Source organism: Polyodon spathula, chromosome 17 (genome assembly GCF_017654505.1).
Source record: "Polyodon spathula isolate WHYD16114869_AA chromosome 17, ASM1765450v1, whole genome shotgun sequence".
NCBI lineage: Eukaryota > Metazoa > Chordata > Actinopteri > Acipenseriformes > Polyodontidae > Polyodon > Polyodon spathula.
In genome coordinates, this window is record NC_054550.1 from 17,352,276 (window position 1) to 17,372,660 (window position 20,385).

Consider the following 20,385-nt stretch of genomic DNA (forward strand, 5'->3'; position numbering starts at 1 on the left):
CACAGGGCAGCAACTAGATAAGATAGATAACATGTGTTTTAAATTAACAAGTCATAATAAAGTACATGTGTATGTAAAGATAGATAACATGTGTTTTAAATTAACAAGTCATAATAAAGTACATGTGTATGTATTAAAAACTGTGAATGTAAACATGAGTTTTCTATATCACCTATTAAAGTGCATGTGTATATTTAAGAGGTGTGCATTTTGTGGCCTGCGAATCAAACGTTAAATTAAGACATGACCCTTGGTAAAATTGAGTTTGACACCCCTGGTCTTATGTATTATAGTCTTCTAGTTTAATTTTTAAATTGAATAGGAATGCTTTTCTATATACATATAATAATCTGAAACATGAAATACAAAAAACTATATTACTGACTGTGGCAAAGAAAGAATTGTTTTAGATCTCCCTCCCGACCGGTGAGGGTGTTAGGGAGGAGGAGCAGTCATCCCCAGGGGAGGTGGAAGTCGGCCACCTGGAAAGGGGACGGAGCCGCGGTGCGCAACGTCATCGACCCAGTCGGAAAGCGTGGTGGCAATTGCGTATTGGTTGACGGCGGTTGCCCTCGCTGACCAATGGGAACGGGACGGAGCGCACAAAAGGGGGCGTAGCCCAGGGTTCTGCTCCTGCTGGCAAGGTACTGTGAGAGAGAGAGAGAGAGAGCGAAAACGAAAACAAACAACGAATGGAGAAACAAAGCAAGGGAGTTGAAAGACGGGTTGTCTGTGTTTTGGGCTGACCTGTTAATCCCTTCTTCTTTTTGTATTTTATAGAGCACTAACGGGACGCTCCGGGAGTACATCAGAGGAGCGACAACCCGGAAGTGCTGGGTTTATTATTCCCCGTGTTTTTCCCGTTCCCCGACTCACGGAAGGAAGACAGATTGTTTTTCTGTTTATTATTCGGACTGCAAACCCCCGTTTCTCTTTGCTTTGTCAGGTTACACATCGTTGTGTATCCCGGCAGCTCTATTGTTTATTATTATTATTATTATTATTATTATTATTATTATTATTATTATTATTATTATTATTATTTGTTTAAATGCGTATTTGGTGACCTGGGTTTTTTGGAAATAAAACCAAGCGCATTAATTGGAAAACTGGACTGGAGTCTTTTGTCTTACACCATACGTTCATCTTGTCACACGTGGAGGCTGAGGAACGGAGGAGGGATGAGTGATATACGGCTCTCATCGAGAGGGTCAGGATGGGGGTGACGTCAACAGCGGGCCCCGTGATGGTGGCCTTGAAGGCCCGGGCCCAGAAAATGACGGGGAAGGTTGACCCGGAAGCTTACCTTGTGGCCTTTGATCGACTGGCCAACACTGCAGCATGGCCCCGGGAGTACTGGGCGAGCCAACTTGGCCCCTGCTTAATTGGGGAAGCGCAAGCAGCGTACCGGGCCATGACAGATGACGACGCTGCCCAGTACGACCTGGTGAAACAGGCTATCCTCCGCCGTCTTAACATCACAGGGGAGACTCACCGGGTCAGGTTCCGAGAGTTCCGGTGGCCACCGAACACCCAGCCCAGGGTGGTGGCCCAGCGGTTATGCAACAACATGGCGCAATGGCTGAACACTACCCAAAAGACCGGGGTTCAGATGGGGGAGGCCATTGTTATGGAGCAGTTCTACCATGTGGTCGGGGCTGAAACGCAGGCCTGGATTCACCAGCGCAACCCAGCTACCCTGGACCAGGCCGTGGCGTTGGCCGAAAATTTTGAGGACGCCCTCATGTCCTCCCAATCCACCCTGATGAACTGCCCTCCCCCAGGGACCACCATCAAAACACCCCCCGGACCAAGACCTGCCAGATCACCGACCCCGTCGGGCCATCCAGCCCCCTTGCCATGGCGGCAGAGGTTGGCCCCCAGCTGGGGTAGAATGGTTTCCCCTGCCTCGCTGTCATATCAACAGCGGGACAAATATGTATCGGCCCTGCCCTCTGCCCCACCAGTCTGTTTTAGGTGCCAGCAGCCAGGACACATCGCCAGGTACTGCCCGGCTGCGTCTGCGACTTGGCTGTATGTCACCTGGCATCGGAGACAGGTAGGAAATGGGGAAATGGTCGGGAGGGCCCGTGTATGGTTGATGTTATGCTGGGAAATGTGAAGACCCACACGTTAGTGGACACAGGGTGTGAGCAAACTTTGATTCGGACAGCTCTCCTCGGCGGTGTGTCATGGCAGCCACAAGATCAGGTGTCGATCTCCTGTATCCATGGAGACACGGCGACATACCCCACCCTAAAACTGTATTTAGCGGTAGGCCCGATAAAGCGCCACCTGGTAGTAGGGGTGGCCGAAAAATTACCACACCCAATTATTCTGGGTCGAGACTGGCTGCAATATAAGGATTTGGTAAAAATATCGGCAGCCTCGACCACACGTGTAGACACGGCAGACCCCCCGAGGAAAGGAAGTAATTGGCACCATTTTTCCTTTCCATGCAGAACTGTTTTCTCCACTTTTTCGTCCTAGGAAAACACACAAGGAGAGACGGAGGGAAAAGTGGGAAGGTGCCTTGATCAGACACGGTTGGGGCCTGGCGGGGGAAGGGTCTGATGGTCCCAAACGACAATCGAAGGGAGTGGGTACACAGTGTGACCGGGCGGGCGAGGCTACTTGACCCTTGAGGGTGGAGACTGCTCCAGCCCCTGTCAATATCCCGGACGTGTGGGCCTCAAGCGCAGACCTAGTGTGGGAGCAGAACAACGATCCCACACTGGTGCACGCTTGGGAACAGGCTCGGTCTATTGAGGGTAAGGATGTTGACGTCATCAGGACGCTGGTATATCCCCACTTTTTTGTAGAGGGACACTTACTATATAGGGTAAATCTAGCCCCGGGCACAGGACAGCCTGTCAAACAGTTGTTGGTTCCCCCGTCCTGTCGACCAGAGGTCATGAGGCTGGCGCATGACGTCCCCTTTGCAGGACACCTTGGTGTTGACAAGACGAGGGACCGAATACTGGCTCGATTTTATTGGGTAGGACTCTACACTGAGGTGGCGAAATATGTAGCTACATGCCCGGAATGCCAGAGAGTAGCGCCAGGTTGAGAGCACCCCGCCCCTTTGGTCCCATTGCCTATTTTCTCCACTCCCTTCAAACTCATTGCAATGGACATAATTGGGCCGGTGTTGCCTTCTGATTCCGGGTACACGCACATATTAGTAATGGTGGATTATGCAACGTGGTACCCGGAAGCAGTTTATTTGCGGTCCACTAGTGTCACTGCAATTGCGAAAGAGTTAAGTCAGATGATGGCTAGAGTAGGGATTCCCAAAGAAACATTAACTGATCGCGGAACAAGCTTCTTGTCAAAAACGCTACAGCAGGTGTACAAAATTCTAAAGATATGTCCCATCAGGATGTCTGTTTATCATCCCCAAACGGATGGTTTGATGGAACGTTTCAACCAAACATTGAAGAAAATGTTGAGACGGTTTGTGAGTCAGGAGCAGAAACACTGGGCTACTCTTCTGCCTTACTTACTCTTCGCTGTGAGGGAGGTGCCTCAGAGCTCAATGGGATTTTCCCCCTTTGAGTTGTTATATGGCCGGCAGCCACGGGGCATCCTCGACCTGTTGAGAGAAGGTTGGGAAGAACATAAAAGCTCCTCTAAAAATGTAGTGCAGCATGTGCTCCTACTAAGGGAACGTCTTGATTTAATTGGTCACTTAGCTCAAGACAATCTTAGATCGGCTCAACATCGGCAACAGCAGCATTACAATACTAATGCACAAATTCGAACCTTTCGACTAAGAGATAAAGTAATGCTGCTTCTTCCATCTTTGGAATCGAAACTGTGTGCTAAATGGCAGGGGCCGTATGAGGTGATACGGGCTGTAGGACTAATAAATTATGAAATTAGGCAACCCGACCGGCAAAACAAAACATAAATTTACCATATCAACTTATTAAAGCCCTGGAAGGCAAGGGAGGTCTTATTCCTAGCCCCAGGCAAGATGGATGATGACCTAGGCCCCTAGCCCCAGTCAGATTTCAATGGGGGAACAGTTACTTCCGGATCAGCGGGTGGAATTGCGTAAGTTGATCAGGAAATTTGGGGATGTGTTTTCTGACGTGCCCGGCAGAACAAACCTTACCAAATATGCTGTTATTACTCCGCCAGGGATCACTGTTCGGGAGAGGCCCTACCGGATCCCAGAAAGCCGGCGGAGTGGCGTCCAGAACGAGGTGAGGGCGATGCTCGAACTCGGGGTCATTGAGCCTTCCAGAAGCGAATGGTGCAGTCCCATTGTTATAGTGGCTAAGAAGGATGGCACTAATCGCTTCTGTGTTGACTTTCGAAAGGTCAATGCTATCGTCAAGTTCGACGCCTATCCCATGCCTCGGATCGACGAACTCCTCGACCGACTGGCCAGGTTTATCTCAACTCTGGACCTGACGAAGGGATATTGGCAGATCCCTTTGACCTGCAATTCATGTGGAAAAATGGCATTTTCAACTCCAGATGGACTGTTCCATTTTAAAACACAGTCATCCCCAGGGGAGGTGGAAGTCGGCCACCTGGAAAGGGGACGGAGCCGCGGTGCGCAACGTCATCGACCCAGTCGGAAAGCGTGGTGGCAATTGCGTATTGGTTGACGGCGGTTGCCCTCGCTGACCAATGGGAACGGGATGGAGCGCACAAAAGGGGGCGTAGCCCAGGGTTCTGCTCCTGCTGGCAATGTACTGTGAGAGAGAGAGAGAGAAAACGAGAACGGAGAAACAAAGCAAGGGAGTTGAAAGACGGGTTGTCTGTGTTCTGGGCTGACCTGTTAATCCCTTCTCCTTTTTGTATTTTATAGAGCACTAACGGGACGCTCCGGGAGTACGTCTGAGGAGCGACAACCCGGAAGTGCTGGGTTTATTATTCCCCGTGTTTTTCCCATTCCCAGACTCATGGAAGGAAGACAGATTGTTTTTCTGTTTATTATTCGGACTGCAAACCCCCGTTTCTCTTTGCTTTGTCAGGTTACACATTGTTGTGTATCCCAGTGGCTCTGTTGTTTATTATTATTATTATTATTATTATTATTATTATTATTATTATTATTATTATTATTTGTTTAAATGCGTATTTGGTGACCTGGGTTTTTTGGAAATAAAACCAAGGGCATTAATTGGGAAACTGGACTGGAGTCTGTTGTCTTACACCACCATCCTGTCACACTGACACAACGTTAACCTAATAAAATCAATATTCCAGATACATTTTTAATAAGGTGGGTTTGTTAGTGCATGTTCATCTGTTTTTCTGACCTAAATAAATAAATAAATACATTGTGAAGTTTGAAATCTTTGAAACTTTTTTTTTTGTTTTAAATGCTAAAATTGCTAAAAAGTTATCCTACTTCTGTGGGGGCAAAATATATTGCTGCCACTTTTGTAACCTGACAAACTGTAAAGATAACTTCGTATTTGAACCTCAGTAACCTGGCGTTGCTGTAAATTCTAATTGTATACAGTCACCTGTGCTACTGATTTGTGTAACGATATCAGAATACGTTTCAAAGGCAAATTCAAAATTGCCACGTAAGAGATTTGTCACCTTGAAAAACAGACCTGCACAAACTGACACTTCACAGTTAGGCTGAAGCTAGCAGTATTCTGCTGGCTTCTGTTTTAATGTTCTATCTAGAAAAAGTGAGACTGTGTTGATTTATTTGTGAACATGTTGTAGAAGCATTGACCTTGCCTGCTCTTGTTTCTTTCTACACTGTTGGAGAAACCAAGATTGTAATTTATTGTATTTGGTAATATATTTCAGGGAAATTGAAATTGCTATTGACTCATATTGCATGGCAGTTTCACCCCTTCCAGGTGTTAGTACGAGCTTGATTAACCACAATGTATAGGTAACAAGATCAAGTGTGTCTTATTAAACTCATAGTAAAACCAAGAACCGGAGTGTATTAAACTGCCATGCAATAGGAGTCTTATTTCCATCCCTTTATTTTATAGTGTTTTTCTGTATGTTTTGACTGTATGTAGCCTGTCTGAACCACAGGGGACATTATTTTGGATTCTTTATAACTTTGCAGAATAGAAAACAAATGTAACCAAATAGATTCCCAAATACTGTCTTGTGATTCTGTGCATCCAAAGACTTGGTACTCTGTCCTAAACCACTAGTTTGTCAGTCCCAGACTGTTGTGACATAAATGATAAATAAAAAAAAGAATTTTTTTATCGGATTATTCTGCCTTTTACTGCAACTGTGGTACCATTCAGTAGAGCGAAAATTGTAAATTGGTACTTGAGTTGAAACCTCCAGACAGAAGGGGTAGAGTTTTAATCAAAGGTTGGAAACCTCTCTTCTAGTACATCATGAAAATGAGCAGCACTCTAATGGAGGGCTTCTTCTGATGGCTTTTCTGATAGAGCTCAAAAATGCCCAAAAACATTTAAACATAATTCATCTTAAAGTTTAAACTTTCAAGATATAAACACAATCTAACACCCAAAATAGATTTTTACTAAATGCAGCTCAATGCAGTGGTGAGGTTTACAGATGCTGTCTAAACAGGTGTGTCTCGAGGAGGCGTCTGAGCAGCTCTGGTATCCATGGATAGGTTGCTCCACCACTGAAGGGGCAAGGGTGGAGAAAGGAGCAGGCTGTGGAAGCGGGGGAGCAGAGGGGGGGTACAGCTAATCTACTGGTGGTGAAGGAGTGTAGGGGGTAGGGAGAAAAAATACCAGGGTAGGAGGGAGCAGAAAGGTCAGTACAGCAATAGGTGAGTACAGGAGTTTTAAATTGGATGCGAGCAGCGATAGGGAGCCAGTGGAGGGAGCGGAGCAGCGGGATCCAATTCAAGTTACACTAGCCTTAAGTAGCATCTATCATCGGTACTGACTGAGAACAAAAATAGTCAAGTTTATCTCCTATATATATTATATCAGTGGGCCTGAGCGTCTGTGTATAGAGTTGAAGTAAAAATGTCTTAAACCTAATTGATGGGGCAAGAACCGTTTCACAAGAATGACAACATGAAAAAAAAACTGTTGTTCCTTAAATTTGTTCAAAAATACAAATATGGGGCTTAATATCAGCTTTATGCAGGACTTACAAAACAAAAGTTACAAAAATATCCAAGTGGATTAGCATCTACTGAGGAATTTGTTGAATTCTTATTGGCTACTGGTATACTGGCTCCCCAGCAACAAAATGTAACCACATTCTACTGGCGAGAACCTTGTTCTGTCCCTGCAGAATTCAGATTCAGGTATATATTTTTATTATTACTGTATTATTATGTTGTGGGAAATGGGGGAGAATAAGTTGGCCTACTATACTACCAGTATTTTGAAAACATACTCTACCAAACATTTTGACTGGATATTTTTTTTAGTTATTAATATAAAGTGCTGGAGTGTAGCTCTGTTTGTAGACTACGTATGGATACGGAATAAATATATATATATATATATATATATATATATATATAATGTAAACGAGCCCTGCGGGCTCGGCTCATTTAGCCCTTTAAAATACAGACCCAGACACAAAATGAAAGATTTAAAGCGCGAGTGCGCTATTTTTAATAACAAAAACAAAAACAAAATAAAATAAAAACAAACACATAGCTCTTACGAGCACGAATAAACATACGTTGCAGGTTCCTGACTAGCTCTCAGGGTGGCTACACCGTTTACCTGCAACACAAAACTTACTTTCTGACTGCTCGGGAACAAAGCGCACCTTGTGCTCCATTCTGTTCAGAGCCTCGAGTAGGCTGGCTCCTGACTATTTATACCCTGTACCCGGTCCTAATTTGCAATGAACCCCAGGTGCAGGTGATAATTAAACAATCAAATAATTAACTAAAATGTGCATACATCTCCATATTTTATGCAGGGAGGATATTAACCCCCTCCCTGCTGTGTTACATATATATATATATATATATATATTATATATAATTTACCTCCGCGATAACGCTAAATGTGCGATGTCTGGGTTTTTGTTTTTTTCCCCTGTGCTTTTTTTATGACATTTTTTTGGTGGCCAAATGAGGCAGGCTGCACCTGCCGTGCTTCAAAACAACCTGAAAGCTTGGTGGAAACCCAGTTTAAGAAAGCTGCACAATATCATTAATCCTCAAGGCGAAACTAGAACTCAGACAGAAACATTTAAGTATGCCCTCCTGTATTTTAATATTAATTGGCTAGTTTGCATTTGGAAGAACAATTTCTCTCCCTAAAAGAACTACCAAATTGCCCAAAAGGTACTACTAAAATAGCATGACACTAAGTAAGACTTATTTTTATTTGTTCATGTACATTCAACCAAGCTAATGTCTCCTTGTTGTTTTTCTTCACAGCCTCGGCCTGTGGCTGGATTCAGAGGCACGGTACGGTATGCATCCGTCAATGCGCACAAAAACAAGGTAAGAAGGGGTTCACAAATCAAACATTTACACAATGACAGAGCGTAGGCAGTAAGACATGATCAAACTAGCAAGGTGTTGGCCTAACCTCAATGTGTGCTTATAAATGACAAGGCTAGTAGTACTGTGTAAATCAGTGGTGGGATTTTTTAGGTGTTTTGTCTGTTTTGTTCCCCTATCATCTACCCTGTTTTATATGCAAAATTGAATTGGATTATAGCTACCGATTTGAGGAATTGATTCTAAAATCCTCTATATGTCGTATACATAACCAGTTTGAGCTGTAATCGAATTTGGGTTTTAATCTGAATCACGTGTACACAGGTTTTGAAGCATCAATTCCACCAAGCTATTTGAGTTTGGCATGTAGACTCTATACATTTGTGTTCATATTCAAAAGAACCAGTTGCTAAATTGATTAATTCCTTGTGCATGTAAAAGTTGTAATTCTGAAGCTGTTGACAAATTTTCAAATCAGTTAAACAAGGCTTTCAGATGTTTATAAGCCTCACACATTTTTTTTATAAACAAACATCCAACAGCTCACACACACATTTAAAAAAAATAAAAAAACAACATGCTATTGAACTGATATTGAGGCTCTGTCGTGTCAGGTTGGCTCTTTTTTTATGTTCATAATTTTTTTTATAAAAACTGCAAAGGATGCTGTTAGGCTTCCTGTGTGCCTGCACTCAGTGCCGCTCTGTGTCTCAGTGAAGATCTGTGTGCCTGTGCTCAGTGCCGCTCTGTGTTTGTGCAGGAGATGGGTCGGCACGATGATCTCTGGTCCCTGTTCTACATGCTGGTGGAATTCATGGTTGGACAGCTGCCTTGGAGGAAAATAAAGGATAAGGTAAATTCTGTTCCATGGTACCTGAGATTAACTGTTGCAATGCAGTTATATTGATGGAAATAAGACTCCCATTGTATGGGAGTCCATTCATAGATTTGCTGTGCCTTTTATAATACTCACCTGAACTTGTTACTTATACACTATGGCTAATCAAACTAATAGTATAACCTGGAATGGGTGCAAGTGCTATGCAATAGTACTTTCCATCCCTGTGATGCCTAGTGCTCTGAGTTTTAAAAATAGTTTTCATTAGACTTGTGTTACCTGATCAGCACAAGGTTAAAATATTAAAATACGCTTGACTGTGCAAAGAGCTCACTGGACACCTGGCCAGCAGGGTTCGCTGTGGAGCGATGAGGGGAAACAGTCTCTGCCAGCCAGGCTCCCAGTGAGCTCAGAGCAGACACCTGCAGGGCTGGCTTTTGTCCTCCAGAGGTCGATAGTTCGCTGACATCCGCTCTCAAGTTCCTGGTTGAAAAAGGAAGCTGGCTTGGTCGTGGGATCGGAGGACGCCCACTGAACCTTCGGGTCTCCTGAGCCATGTGAGGAGTTGCTTCGGTGAGGGGAAAAGCGATTGGGCATTCCAAAACGGGGGGAAAAAAAACTGGATGCACTAAATTTAAAAAATAAATTAATAAATATTAGGTGATAGATTATTCCTATTAAATGAAGGCTAAACTTAAATATAACACTTTTCAATTTGTGTAAAATTTAACCAGATTGTATAGGGGTATGTGGCAGAGCAAAGCTCTGCCCTTTTTAAATTGGCAGGGATGGGGTTAATTTCCCCTACCTGTGGGTTTATTATGTTCAGGTGGCTGGGGTTGATTAGTTGATTAGGTTAATTAACGATCAATCAGCGCCCAGCCACCTGACATAAAAGGAGGCCTCTGCTTCTCATTTGGAAAGAGGGAGCTGAGGAAGCAGGTTGGTGTTTGTGGGTTTTTGTATTTGTGAATCTAGTGAAGGCATTGCCCAGCCTGGAAACCTTAATTTTGCAAGTTTTGTTTTTATATTGCTTTATTTGTGTTTAAATCCCTTTATTTTGCCCTTGTGCACGTTTATTTTGTGTTTATTTATAATAAAATAGTTATTTTTTTGAACTGCAGTCTCTGGGCCTCTATACACTCACCAGCCTGCCACAGGGTGTAACAATTCATTGTGCATCAATGAATCACAGTCTACTATATCTTGACCAAAAGCATTAAGTAACTATTTGTAGGCCACCAAATGATTCTTGAATGGCAAATACTCATGATTAATTATTGGCATGGATACCTGCTCCCTTAATTTGTGTCCTATAAAAACAGTCCATCGGGGAGAGGCGCGAGACTAATTGTAGTAGCTGGTCCCAACTAAGGGTTGAAATCAAAGGTGTTTGGGGTTGGTGGAGCTGACCCAAAAGGATCAACCTGAGAGCTGTTTGATAACTCTCTGTTTCCACCCCCCTTCCCCCACCCCCTCCCCCTCACCCAGGAGCAAGTGGGGAAGCTGAAGGACACCTACGACCACCGGCTCATGCTGAAGCACCTTCCTCCTGAGTTCACTGTCTTCCTCGATCACGTCCTCAGCTTGGACTACTTCACAAAGCCCAACTACATGGTAAAGTGCAATGATCTTTTGCACACAGAGAAGCTGCTTGCTCTTTGTCTCTGCTATTGACAGGACTGCAGTATAAACTATATTGAAAGCAGCCGTGACTATATTGTATTCATTTTTGGAGGATTCTGGAGCTGAAATTTTCCAAATGGCTATAGAGTATGTGTGTCCATTCTCAAAACAGGGATGGAAACACATGATTTAGGCTGTATTTCATGGTTATCACAGATTATACATTTTCCTGTAAATGTACACATTGCTGTGTAATATGTAGTTCCCTGTGAAAAGTCCAATTTCTGAAAGAATAGTGTAAATATACATATCTTTATCACTTAAAAATAATTACAGCAAATGTCTGCCTTATTGATGCACCTGTTACCTGTTACACTGCATTTTGGAACCTAGCAGCCAGTTTAGTTTGCTTCCGGTAAATGATTGAACACACTGCATAGAGATGCAAGATTTCTTTAAAATGTCTTCAACAAAAAAAGACACCAGCTGCGTCAAAGATATTCTGCTAAAGATTGCTCTGTCCAGTACAAGAAGGGGACATTTCATGGGTATTTTGTTATTTTTATATTTTTTTATGTTTTTATTTTGTTTGATAATCCACTAATGGTGAAAATGCAATGTCTTTAAAAGGTGGACATTGAAAATGAAATATTGAACAATTTACCATGAAAAAAACAGCACTACACATAACCCACAGGTAGTAGACAAAAAAATTGAAACACCCGGGTAAATGAGGGACACCAAGTATTGAAAACAAGGGCTTCCACAGAGGTGTGGCTCATGCGTTAAGCAAATAACATCCCAGCATGCTTAGGGTCATGTATAAAAATGCTAGACAGGTCTGGTTGCCTATAATTGTGGCTAGCATGGCAGCAAGCGGAGACCTCAGTGACTTTGAAAGGGGGGTGGTTGTTGGGACACGTTTGGCAGGACCTTCAGTAACCAACACAGCTCAGCTTGCTGATGTTTCACGAGCAACTGTTTGTAAGGTGATTTGGCCATGGAACTCCGAGGGAAAGACATCATCAGCAAAGGATAACCGTGGGCGGAAGCGCATATTCCAGGATCATGATATCTGTGCATTAATTCGAAGTGCAAGGCAAAACGGGCGAGCAACTGCTGATCGATTGACTGCAAATTTCAACCTGTGACACGAGCAGCCAGTTTCATCAAAAACGCTCCGCCAAGAACTCCACAGAGCGGGGGATACCATAGTCGGGTTGCAGTGCACAAACCACTAATCACACCTGGCAATGCAAGTTTGCGAAGTCCAGTCCAGTGTTGCAAAGCACACAGAAAATGAACTACCAAGTAGTGGAGAAATGTGATATGGTCAGATGAATCATCCTTCACCATGTTCTCGACAAATGGACAGTGCATGTGTCGTGCCAACCTAAAGAACTCCACAGCCCTGAGTACTTGGTTCCAGCTGTGAAGGGTTCTGGTTGTTCCGGGACGTTGTGGGGCGCATTTTCCTGGCATAGTTTGGGTGCACTCATTCCCTTAGAAGGCAAGGTCAAAGCTAATCACTACTTAATAGTACTGAGTGATCATCTTCACCCCATGTTGCAGCATTTTTTTCTTGCCGGTCTTCCAGGATGACAATGCCCCCATCCACAGAGCATGTGTGGTCGCCCAATGGTTTGACACTGATGTTTTCCATATGTATGGCCTTCTCAGTCACCAGATCTGAACCCAATCACGCATTTATGGGATATTCTAGAACAATGCCTGAGACAGCGTTTTCCACCTCCATCAACCAGGCGTGAGTTGATTGACTTTCTTGTGAAAGAATGGTGCTGCATCCCTCCTGCAGAATTCCAGAGGCTGGTAGCCTCTATGCCACGCCACATACAAGCCATACTGGCCCAACACCCTATTAAATTAAGTGACTTTACATTGGTGTTTCAACTTTTTTGTCCACTACCTGTATACCAACCACTGTATTTGATTAACTGTACATACTGTACAAACAATTTAAAATATAAGAACATAAGAAAATTTACAAACGAGAGGAAGCCATTCGGCCTATCTTGCTCATTTGGTTTTTAGTAGCTTATTGATACCAGAATCTCATCAAGCAGCTTCTTGAAGGATCCCAGGGTGTTAGCTTCAACAACATTACTGGGGAGTTGATTCCAGACCCTCACAATTCTCTGTGTAAAAAAGTGTCTCCTATTTTCTGTTCTGAATGCCCCTTTGTCTAATCTCCATTTGTGACCCCTGGTCCTTGTTTCTTTTTTCAGGCTGAAAAAGTCCCTTGGGTCGACACTGTCAATACCTTTTAGAATTTTGAATGCTTGAATTAGGTTGCCGCGTAGTCTTCTTTGTTCAAGACTGAACAGATTCAGTTCTTTTAGCCTGTCTGCATACAACATGCCTTTTAGCCCGGAATAATTCTGGTCGCTCTTCTTTGCACTTTTTCTAGAGCAGCAATATCTTTTTTATAGCGAGGTGACCAGAAATGAACACAATATTCAAGATGAGGTCTTACTAATGCATTGTACAGTTTTAACATTACTTCCCTTGATTTAAATTCAACACTTTTCACAATGTATCCGAGCATCTTGTTAGCCTTTTTTATAGCTTCTCCACATTGCCTAGATGAAGACATTTCTGAGTCAACAAAAACTCCTAGGTCTTTTTCATAGATTCCTTCTCCAATTTTATCTCCCATATGATATTTATAATGTACATTTTTATTTCCTGCGTGCAGTACCTTACACTTTTCTCTATTAAATGTCATTTGCCATGTGTCTGCCCAGTTCTGAATCTTGTCTAGATCATTTTGAATGACCTTTGCTGCTGCAACAGTGTTTGCCACTCCTCCTACTTTTGTGTCGTCTGCAAATTTAACAAGTTTGCTTACTATACCAGAATCTAAATCATTAATGTAGATTAGGAATAGCAGAGGACCTAATACTGATCCCTGTGGTACACCGCTGGTTACCACACTCCATTCTGAGGTTTTTCCTCTAATCAGTACTTTCTGTTTTCTAACCACTCCCTAATCCATGTACATGTGTTTCCTTGAATCCCAACTGCGTTCAGTTTGAGAATTTATCTTTTGTGCGGGACTTTGTCAAAAGCTTTTTGGAAATCTAAATAAACCATGTCATATGCTTTGCAATTATCCATTATCGATGTTGCATCCTCAAAAAAATCAAGCAAGTTAGTTAGACACGATCTCCCTTTCCTAAAACCATGTTGACTGTCTCCCAAGACCCTGTTACCATATAGGTAATTTTCCATTTTGGATCTTATTATAGTTTCCATAAGTTTGCATATAATAGAAGTCAGGCTTACTGGTCTGTAGTTACCTGTTTCAGTTTTGTTTCCCTTTTTGTGGATCGGTATTACGTTTGCAATTTTCCAGTCTGTCGGTACCACCCCTGTGTCAAGAGACTGCTGCATGATCTTGGTTAGCGGTTTGTAAATTACTTCTTTCATTTCTTTGAGTACTATTGGGAGGATCTCATCCGGCCCAGGGGATTTGTTTATTTTAAGAGCTCCTAGTCCCTTTAACACTTCTGCCTCGGTTATGCTAAAATTATTTAAAACTGGATAGGAACTGGATGACATGTGGGGCATGTTGTCAGTATCTTCCTTTGTAAAAACTTGTGAAAAGTAATCATTTAATATATTTGCTATTTTTTTCTTCATCTACGATTTTGCCATTTGTATCTCTTAAACATTTAACCTCCTCTTTGAATGTTCTCTTGCTGTTGTAATATTGGAAAAACATTTTGGAATTGGTTTTAGCTCCCTTAGCAATGTTCATTTCTATTTCTCTCTTGGCCTTTCTAACTTCCTTTTTGACTTGCGTTTGCAGTTCCATGTACTTTCTTTTTGGTCCTTTTTCAATGCTTTGTAAAGTGCCTTTTTTGCTGAATATTTTTTTTTTAATTGATCTATTAAACCATTTTGGCCATTTAGTTTTACATTTAGATTTGTCTACTTTAGGGATGTAATTGTTTTGCGCCTCTAGTGCTACATTTTTGAAGACCAACCATTCTATTTCTGTGGGTGTTTTCTCTATTTTACTCCAAAATACTTCTGTTAGTCTCTGTTTCATACCTTCATAGTTTGCTTTTCTAAAATTGTAAACCTTGGCTTTGAGAGATTAACCCAATTAAAATTGGGTTGCCTGAAACGCACACATGATTCTAGAATTGTTTTCTCTCTTTGTCTCTGACTGGCATAAGGGTTATCCATAAATAATTTGTTTATGGTAATAGTATTATAAAATACAAATAGTATCACACAGGAACAGAACAGAACAGAACAGACCTGGAAATTGGTTGTTTCATAAAAATAAAAAAAGAAATATTGATCTTTGTGCAGTTTTATAACTCTGTCAGTTGTCATTATATGGATACATACGTTGATAAAGTAAATTATTTTGTAATAATTGACCATTAAATCCCATAAATTATCATCTTCACTGTCTTACTGTACCTGCATTTCTCTCAAGTGAAATTCTCCCATTTAGGTGCTCAGTCAATTAAGAAGATGGGTGAACACTGAGATCTCCTGCAATATCTATCTTTCCAATAGAAAAACAGCTCAGATCAGTAATAGCCTGTGTCATTATCCCCCCTTAAAACAAATGATAAAGCCACAGTCTTTCTGAGTTGCCTGCCTGTGAAGTTCAGCATTCAGATGTTCTATTCTGCCTCCCATGACCAGCAACTGGGAGAGACAGGAATTAAGTGCTGTGTAGCTGCTGTACCAATGCAAGTGTGTCATGCCCAGCTGGATTCCTTTGAGTCTGGGTTGAAAAGCCATTGGCTTTCATTATCTTGAAGAATTGAAATAATAATGTTAACTTACACAATTACAGTCAGTTCTCCATAAAACAAACTCAGTTAAACGAGGCAGTCTTCCCAGCGACAGCGAGTGGGAGAAGTACAGGCGTGAAAAAGTACAGAGCAGTTTAGAAGCAGTAAGGAGAAATTGCATCTTTAATTGCTTTAATCAGAAAACACAGGACATTGGGGAAACACAGCAGCAGCTCAAAGTCAAACAGCCGCGTGTGTTTTTCTGATAACAAACAAGCTGAAACTCGGAGATGCTGATTCAAATTCAGCGCCGTTCTGAGACACGGGCGAGGGGAGGAGCCAACAGCACAGCAGAACAACGCAGTTAAACGAGGCAGTCTTCCCAGCGACAGCGAATGGGAGAAGTACAGGCGTGGAAAAGTACAGAGCAGTTTAGAAGCAGTTTGAAAGCAGGCAGACAGCTGCAGAAGAAACTAAACTTAAAAAAAAAAAAAAAAAAACCTCAACATGGTCTTCAAGCCAGTAATCTGTGACACCTGCTTGATGTGGGAAATCCAAGAAAACCCAGTGGAGCTAAACCAAGTGTGCGTAAAGTGCCGCACGATCCAGGACTTGCATAAACTAGTAAGAATGCTAGAAATGGAGCTGGAAGAAGTGAGACAGCAACAGGATCTTGAGGAACTGGCACACCCACAATTCATGGAAGTCACCTCTTTCACCCCTAACAGACTGAAAGCCACCAGGGAGATAGAAGGTCAGAACAGCTGGGTTCAGGTAGGCAGAAGCAGGGAAAAAAAGAAACTTCGTCAAACACAACCACCAGAAATCAAAACAACCAACAAATTTGAGTCACTTCAGAATTTTGATGAGCAGAACCAACAACAAGAGAACGAAAGGAACAACATCCAGCACCCCAATGACACTGATGACCAGACAGCAATAAGAATGGAGGTCATGATTGTTGGGGACTCCATATTGAGAAACACAGCAAGTTCAATTCGCAGTTTGGACCCCCTTACTACAACAGTGTGCTGCCTTCCGGGAGCCTCGGTCAAGCACATCACTGAGAACGTGGACAGGCTCCTGGAACGAACAGGAGAGGACCCGGTAGTAGTCGTCCACATCGGTACAAACAACATTGGAAGAGACAGACCAAAATCCCTGCAAAACAAATTCAGAGAGCTAGGAAGGAAATTAAAAGAGAAAACCAAAACAAAACTGTGGTATTTTCTGGTATACTACCGGCACCTTGCAAAGGGACCATATGGACAGCTGGAAATAATTAATCAAAACGCATGGCTGAAGACGTGGTGCACACAGGAAGGCTTCACCTATCTTGATCATTGGACCACATTCTACAACGAGGACTGTCTGTATAGACGGGACGGACTGCACTTAAATAACAAGGGAACCAGTCTACTTGAAGAAAAGATCCTCGAGCAGGTTCAGAAGCATTTAAACTAGAAAGGAAGGGGGGAGAAATCAACAAAAAAACAGAAGGGAGACCGCATCAAAACAAGAACAACAACTCAGGTAAGACAACCGTTAAATGTATTTATCTAAATGCTAGAAGTATCAGAAACAAAATTCTAGAACTTGAAGCTACTGCACTAACAGGTAACTATGATGTGATAGCTGTTACAGAAACTTGGTTGTCTGAGAGTGATGGGGACGAATATAATATTTGTGGGTATACACTGTATAGGAAAGACAGGCAGGACAGAAGAGGAGGAGGGGTAGCGCTATACATAAGAAACAGTCTTGAAGCCCAGGTGTTAAACCTGGACAAAGAAAATAAAACCGAATCAATATGGGTCAGAATAACGGACAAAAATTCAAAGGGCATAATAATAGGAGCATGCTATAGACCGCCAGATTCAGACGGTGAGCAAAATAATCTTTTATACAATGACATTAGAAATGCGTGTAGCAAAGGAGAAGCCATACTAATGGGGGATTTCAACTTCCCCCAAATAAAATGGGAAAACCCGGTGGGTAGCACGAAGGATGAAATAGAAATGGTGGAAATGACAAATGACTGCTTCCTAACACAATTTGTCAAGGCACCGACTAGAGGGGAGGCATGCCTTGATTTAGTCTTTTCAAATAACGAAGACAGAATAACTAAAACAGAGGTCAGAGAACCACTGGCAAACTCAGACCACAACATGGTCTCATTTGAAGTGTTTTTTTAAATCCCCAAAAGTAATGACTAAAGCTAAGGTTTACAATTTTAGAAAAGCAAACTATGAAGGTATGAAACAGAGACTAACAGAAGTAGATTGGAGTAAAATAGAGAAAACACCCACAGAAGAAGGATGGTTGTTCTTCAAAAATGTAGTACTAGAGGCGCAAAACAATTATATCCCTAAAGTAGACAAATCTAAATGTAAAACTAAATTGCCAAAATGGTTTAATAGATCAATTAAAAAAAATATTCAGCGAAAAAAGGCACTTTACAGAGCATTAAAAAGGACCAAAAAGAAAGTACGCAGAAAGAGTACACAGAACTGCAAATGCAAGTCAAAAAGGAAGTTAGAAAGGCCAAGAGAGATATAGAAATGAACATTGCTAAGGGAGCTAAAACCAATTCCAAAATGTTTTTCCAATATTACAACAGCAAGAGAACATTCAAAGAGGAGGTTAAATGTTTAAGAGATACAAATGGCAAAATCGTAGATGAAGAAAAAAAAAATAGCAAATATATTAAATGATTACTTTTCACAAGTTTTTACAAAGGAAGATACTGACAACATGCCCCACATTTCACCCAGTTCCTATCCAGTTTTAAATAACTTTAGCATAACTGAGGCAGAAGTGTTAAAGGGACTAGGAGCTCTTAAAATAAACAAATCCCCTGGGCCGGATGAGATCCTCCAAGTAGTACTCAAAGAAATGAAAGAAGTAATTTACAAACCGCTAACCAAGATCATGCAGCAGTCTCTTGACACAGGGGTGGTACCGACAGACTGGAAAATTGCAAACGTAATACCGATCCACAAAAAGGGAAACAAAACTGAACCAGGTAACTACAGACCAGTAAGCCTGACTTCTATTATATGCAAACTTATGGAAACTATAATAAGATCCAAAATGGAAAATTACCTATATGGTAACAGGGTACTGGGAGACAGTCAACATGGTTTTAGGAAAGGGAGTTCGTGTCTAATTAACTTGCTTGATTCTTTTGAGGATGCAACATCGATAATGGATAATTGCAAAGCATATGACATGGTTTATTTAGATTTCCAGAAAGCTTTTGACAAAGTCCCGCACAAAAGATTAATTCTCAAACTGAACGCAGTAGGGATTCAAGGAAACACATGTACATGGATTAGGGAGTGGTTAACATGTAGAAAACAGAAAGTATTGATTAGAGGAAAAACCTCAGAATGGAGTGTGGTAACCAGCGGTGTACCACAGGGATCAGTATTAGGTCCTCTGCTATTCCTAATCTACATTAATGATTTAGATTCTGGTATGGTAAGCAAACTTGTTAAATTTGCAGACGACACAAAAGTAGGAGGAGTGGCAAACACTGTTGCAGCAGCAAAGGTCATTCAAAATGATCTAGACAAGATTCAGAACTGGGCAGACACATGGCAAATGACATTTAATAGAGAAAAGTGTAAGGTACTGCAACAGGAAATAAAAATGTACATTATAAATATCATATGGGAGATACTGAAATTGGAGAAGGAATCTATGAAAAAGACCTAGGAGTTTTTGTTGACTCAGAAATGTCTTCATCTAGACAATGTGGGGAAGCTTTAAAAAAGGCTAACTAGATGCTCGGATACATTGTGAAAATTGTTGAATTTAAATCAAGGGAAGTAATGTTAAAACTGTACAATGCATTAGTAAGACCTCATCTTGAATATTGTGTTCATTTCTGGTCACCTCGCTATAAAAAAGATATTGCTGCTCTAGAAAGAGTGCAAAGAAGAGCGACCAGAATTATTCCGGGCTTAAAAGGCATGTCATATGCAGACAAGCTAAAAGAATTGAATCTGTTCAGCCTTGAACAAAGAAGACTATGTGGCAACCTAATTCAAGCATTCAAAATTCTAAAAGGTATTGACAGTGTCGACCCAAGGGACTTTTTCAGCCTGAAAAAAGAAACAAGGACCAGGGGTCACAAATGGAGATTAGAGAAAGGGGCATTCAGAACAGAAAATAGGAGGCACTTTTTTACACAGAGAATTGTGAGGGTCTGGAATCAACTCCCCAGTAATGTTGTTGAAGCTGACACCCTGGGATCCTTCAAGAAGCTGCTTGATGAGATTCTGGGATCAATAAGCTACTAACAACCAAACGAGCAAGATGGACCGAATGGCCTCCTCTCGTTTGTAAACTTTCTTATGTTCTTATTACTGTGAATTTTCTTCACCGCCCTGGCCAAATTTAGCAGTCGCTTATTATTATAAATTACTACTTATAATTAGGGCTTCTGATTTTCGGTTTTCCCAACCACATTGTGGCAAAGTGGTTTGTAGTGCACAGGTTTAGCAGTGATGCAGTGATTAGAAACAACAGCCCAACCACAGTTCAAGCAGTGAAAATGAACCTTTATTAATTGCTTCAAGTAATAACACTGACTATACACAACTATGTTTAAAGTCAGTAAAACCGCCGGGTTCAATCCCGAAATAATAATAACAATAAAGACACACACTTTTAAATGCACGCACACGATCACAAGTCCAATAGTGAGTGCTCCTTGGTGTAGAGAT

At 41.8% G+C, this 20,385-nt stretch overlaps 2 protein-coding genes across 4 annotated transcripts in view; both read left to right on the forward strand.

The window, feature by feature from the left end:
* The window catches only part of LOC121330132 (tau-tubulin kinase 2-like), a 103,017-nt gene that overhangs the window by 59,446 nt on the left and 23,186 nt on the right, over positions 1-20,385 (forward strand). For both annotated transcript variants that reach the window (XM_041276421.1, XM_041276420.1), the window contains exons 7-9: positions 8,342-8,407; positions 9,168-9,260; positions 10,737-10,862. In XM_041276421.1, the coding sequence (XP_041132355.1) occupies positions 8,342-8,407; positions 9,168-9,260; positions 10,737-10,862 (285 nt within the window). The remainder of the gene's footprint in view (positions 1-8,341; positions 8,408-9,167; positions 9,261-10,736; positions 10,863-20,385) is intronic.
* On the forward strand, positions 1,089-6,214 carry LOC121330133 (zinc finger protein 449-like). Of its 2 annotated transcripts, XM_041276422.1 has the most exons (3): positions 1,089-2,771; positions 4,147-4,211; positions 4,826-6,214. In XM_041276422.1, the coding sequence occupies exon 1, from the start codon at positions 1,217-1,219 to the stop codon at positions 2,120-2,122; it is 906 nt and encodes a 301-aa protein (XP_041132356.1). In that variant the 5' UTR covers positions 1,089-1,216; the 3' UTR covers positions 2,123-2,771; positions 4,147-4,211; positions 4,826-6,214. The 2 variants fall into 2 exon arrangements, with proteins under 2 accessions (XP_041132356.1, XP_041132357.1); XM_041276423.1 differs by lacking the exon at positions 4,147-4,211.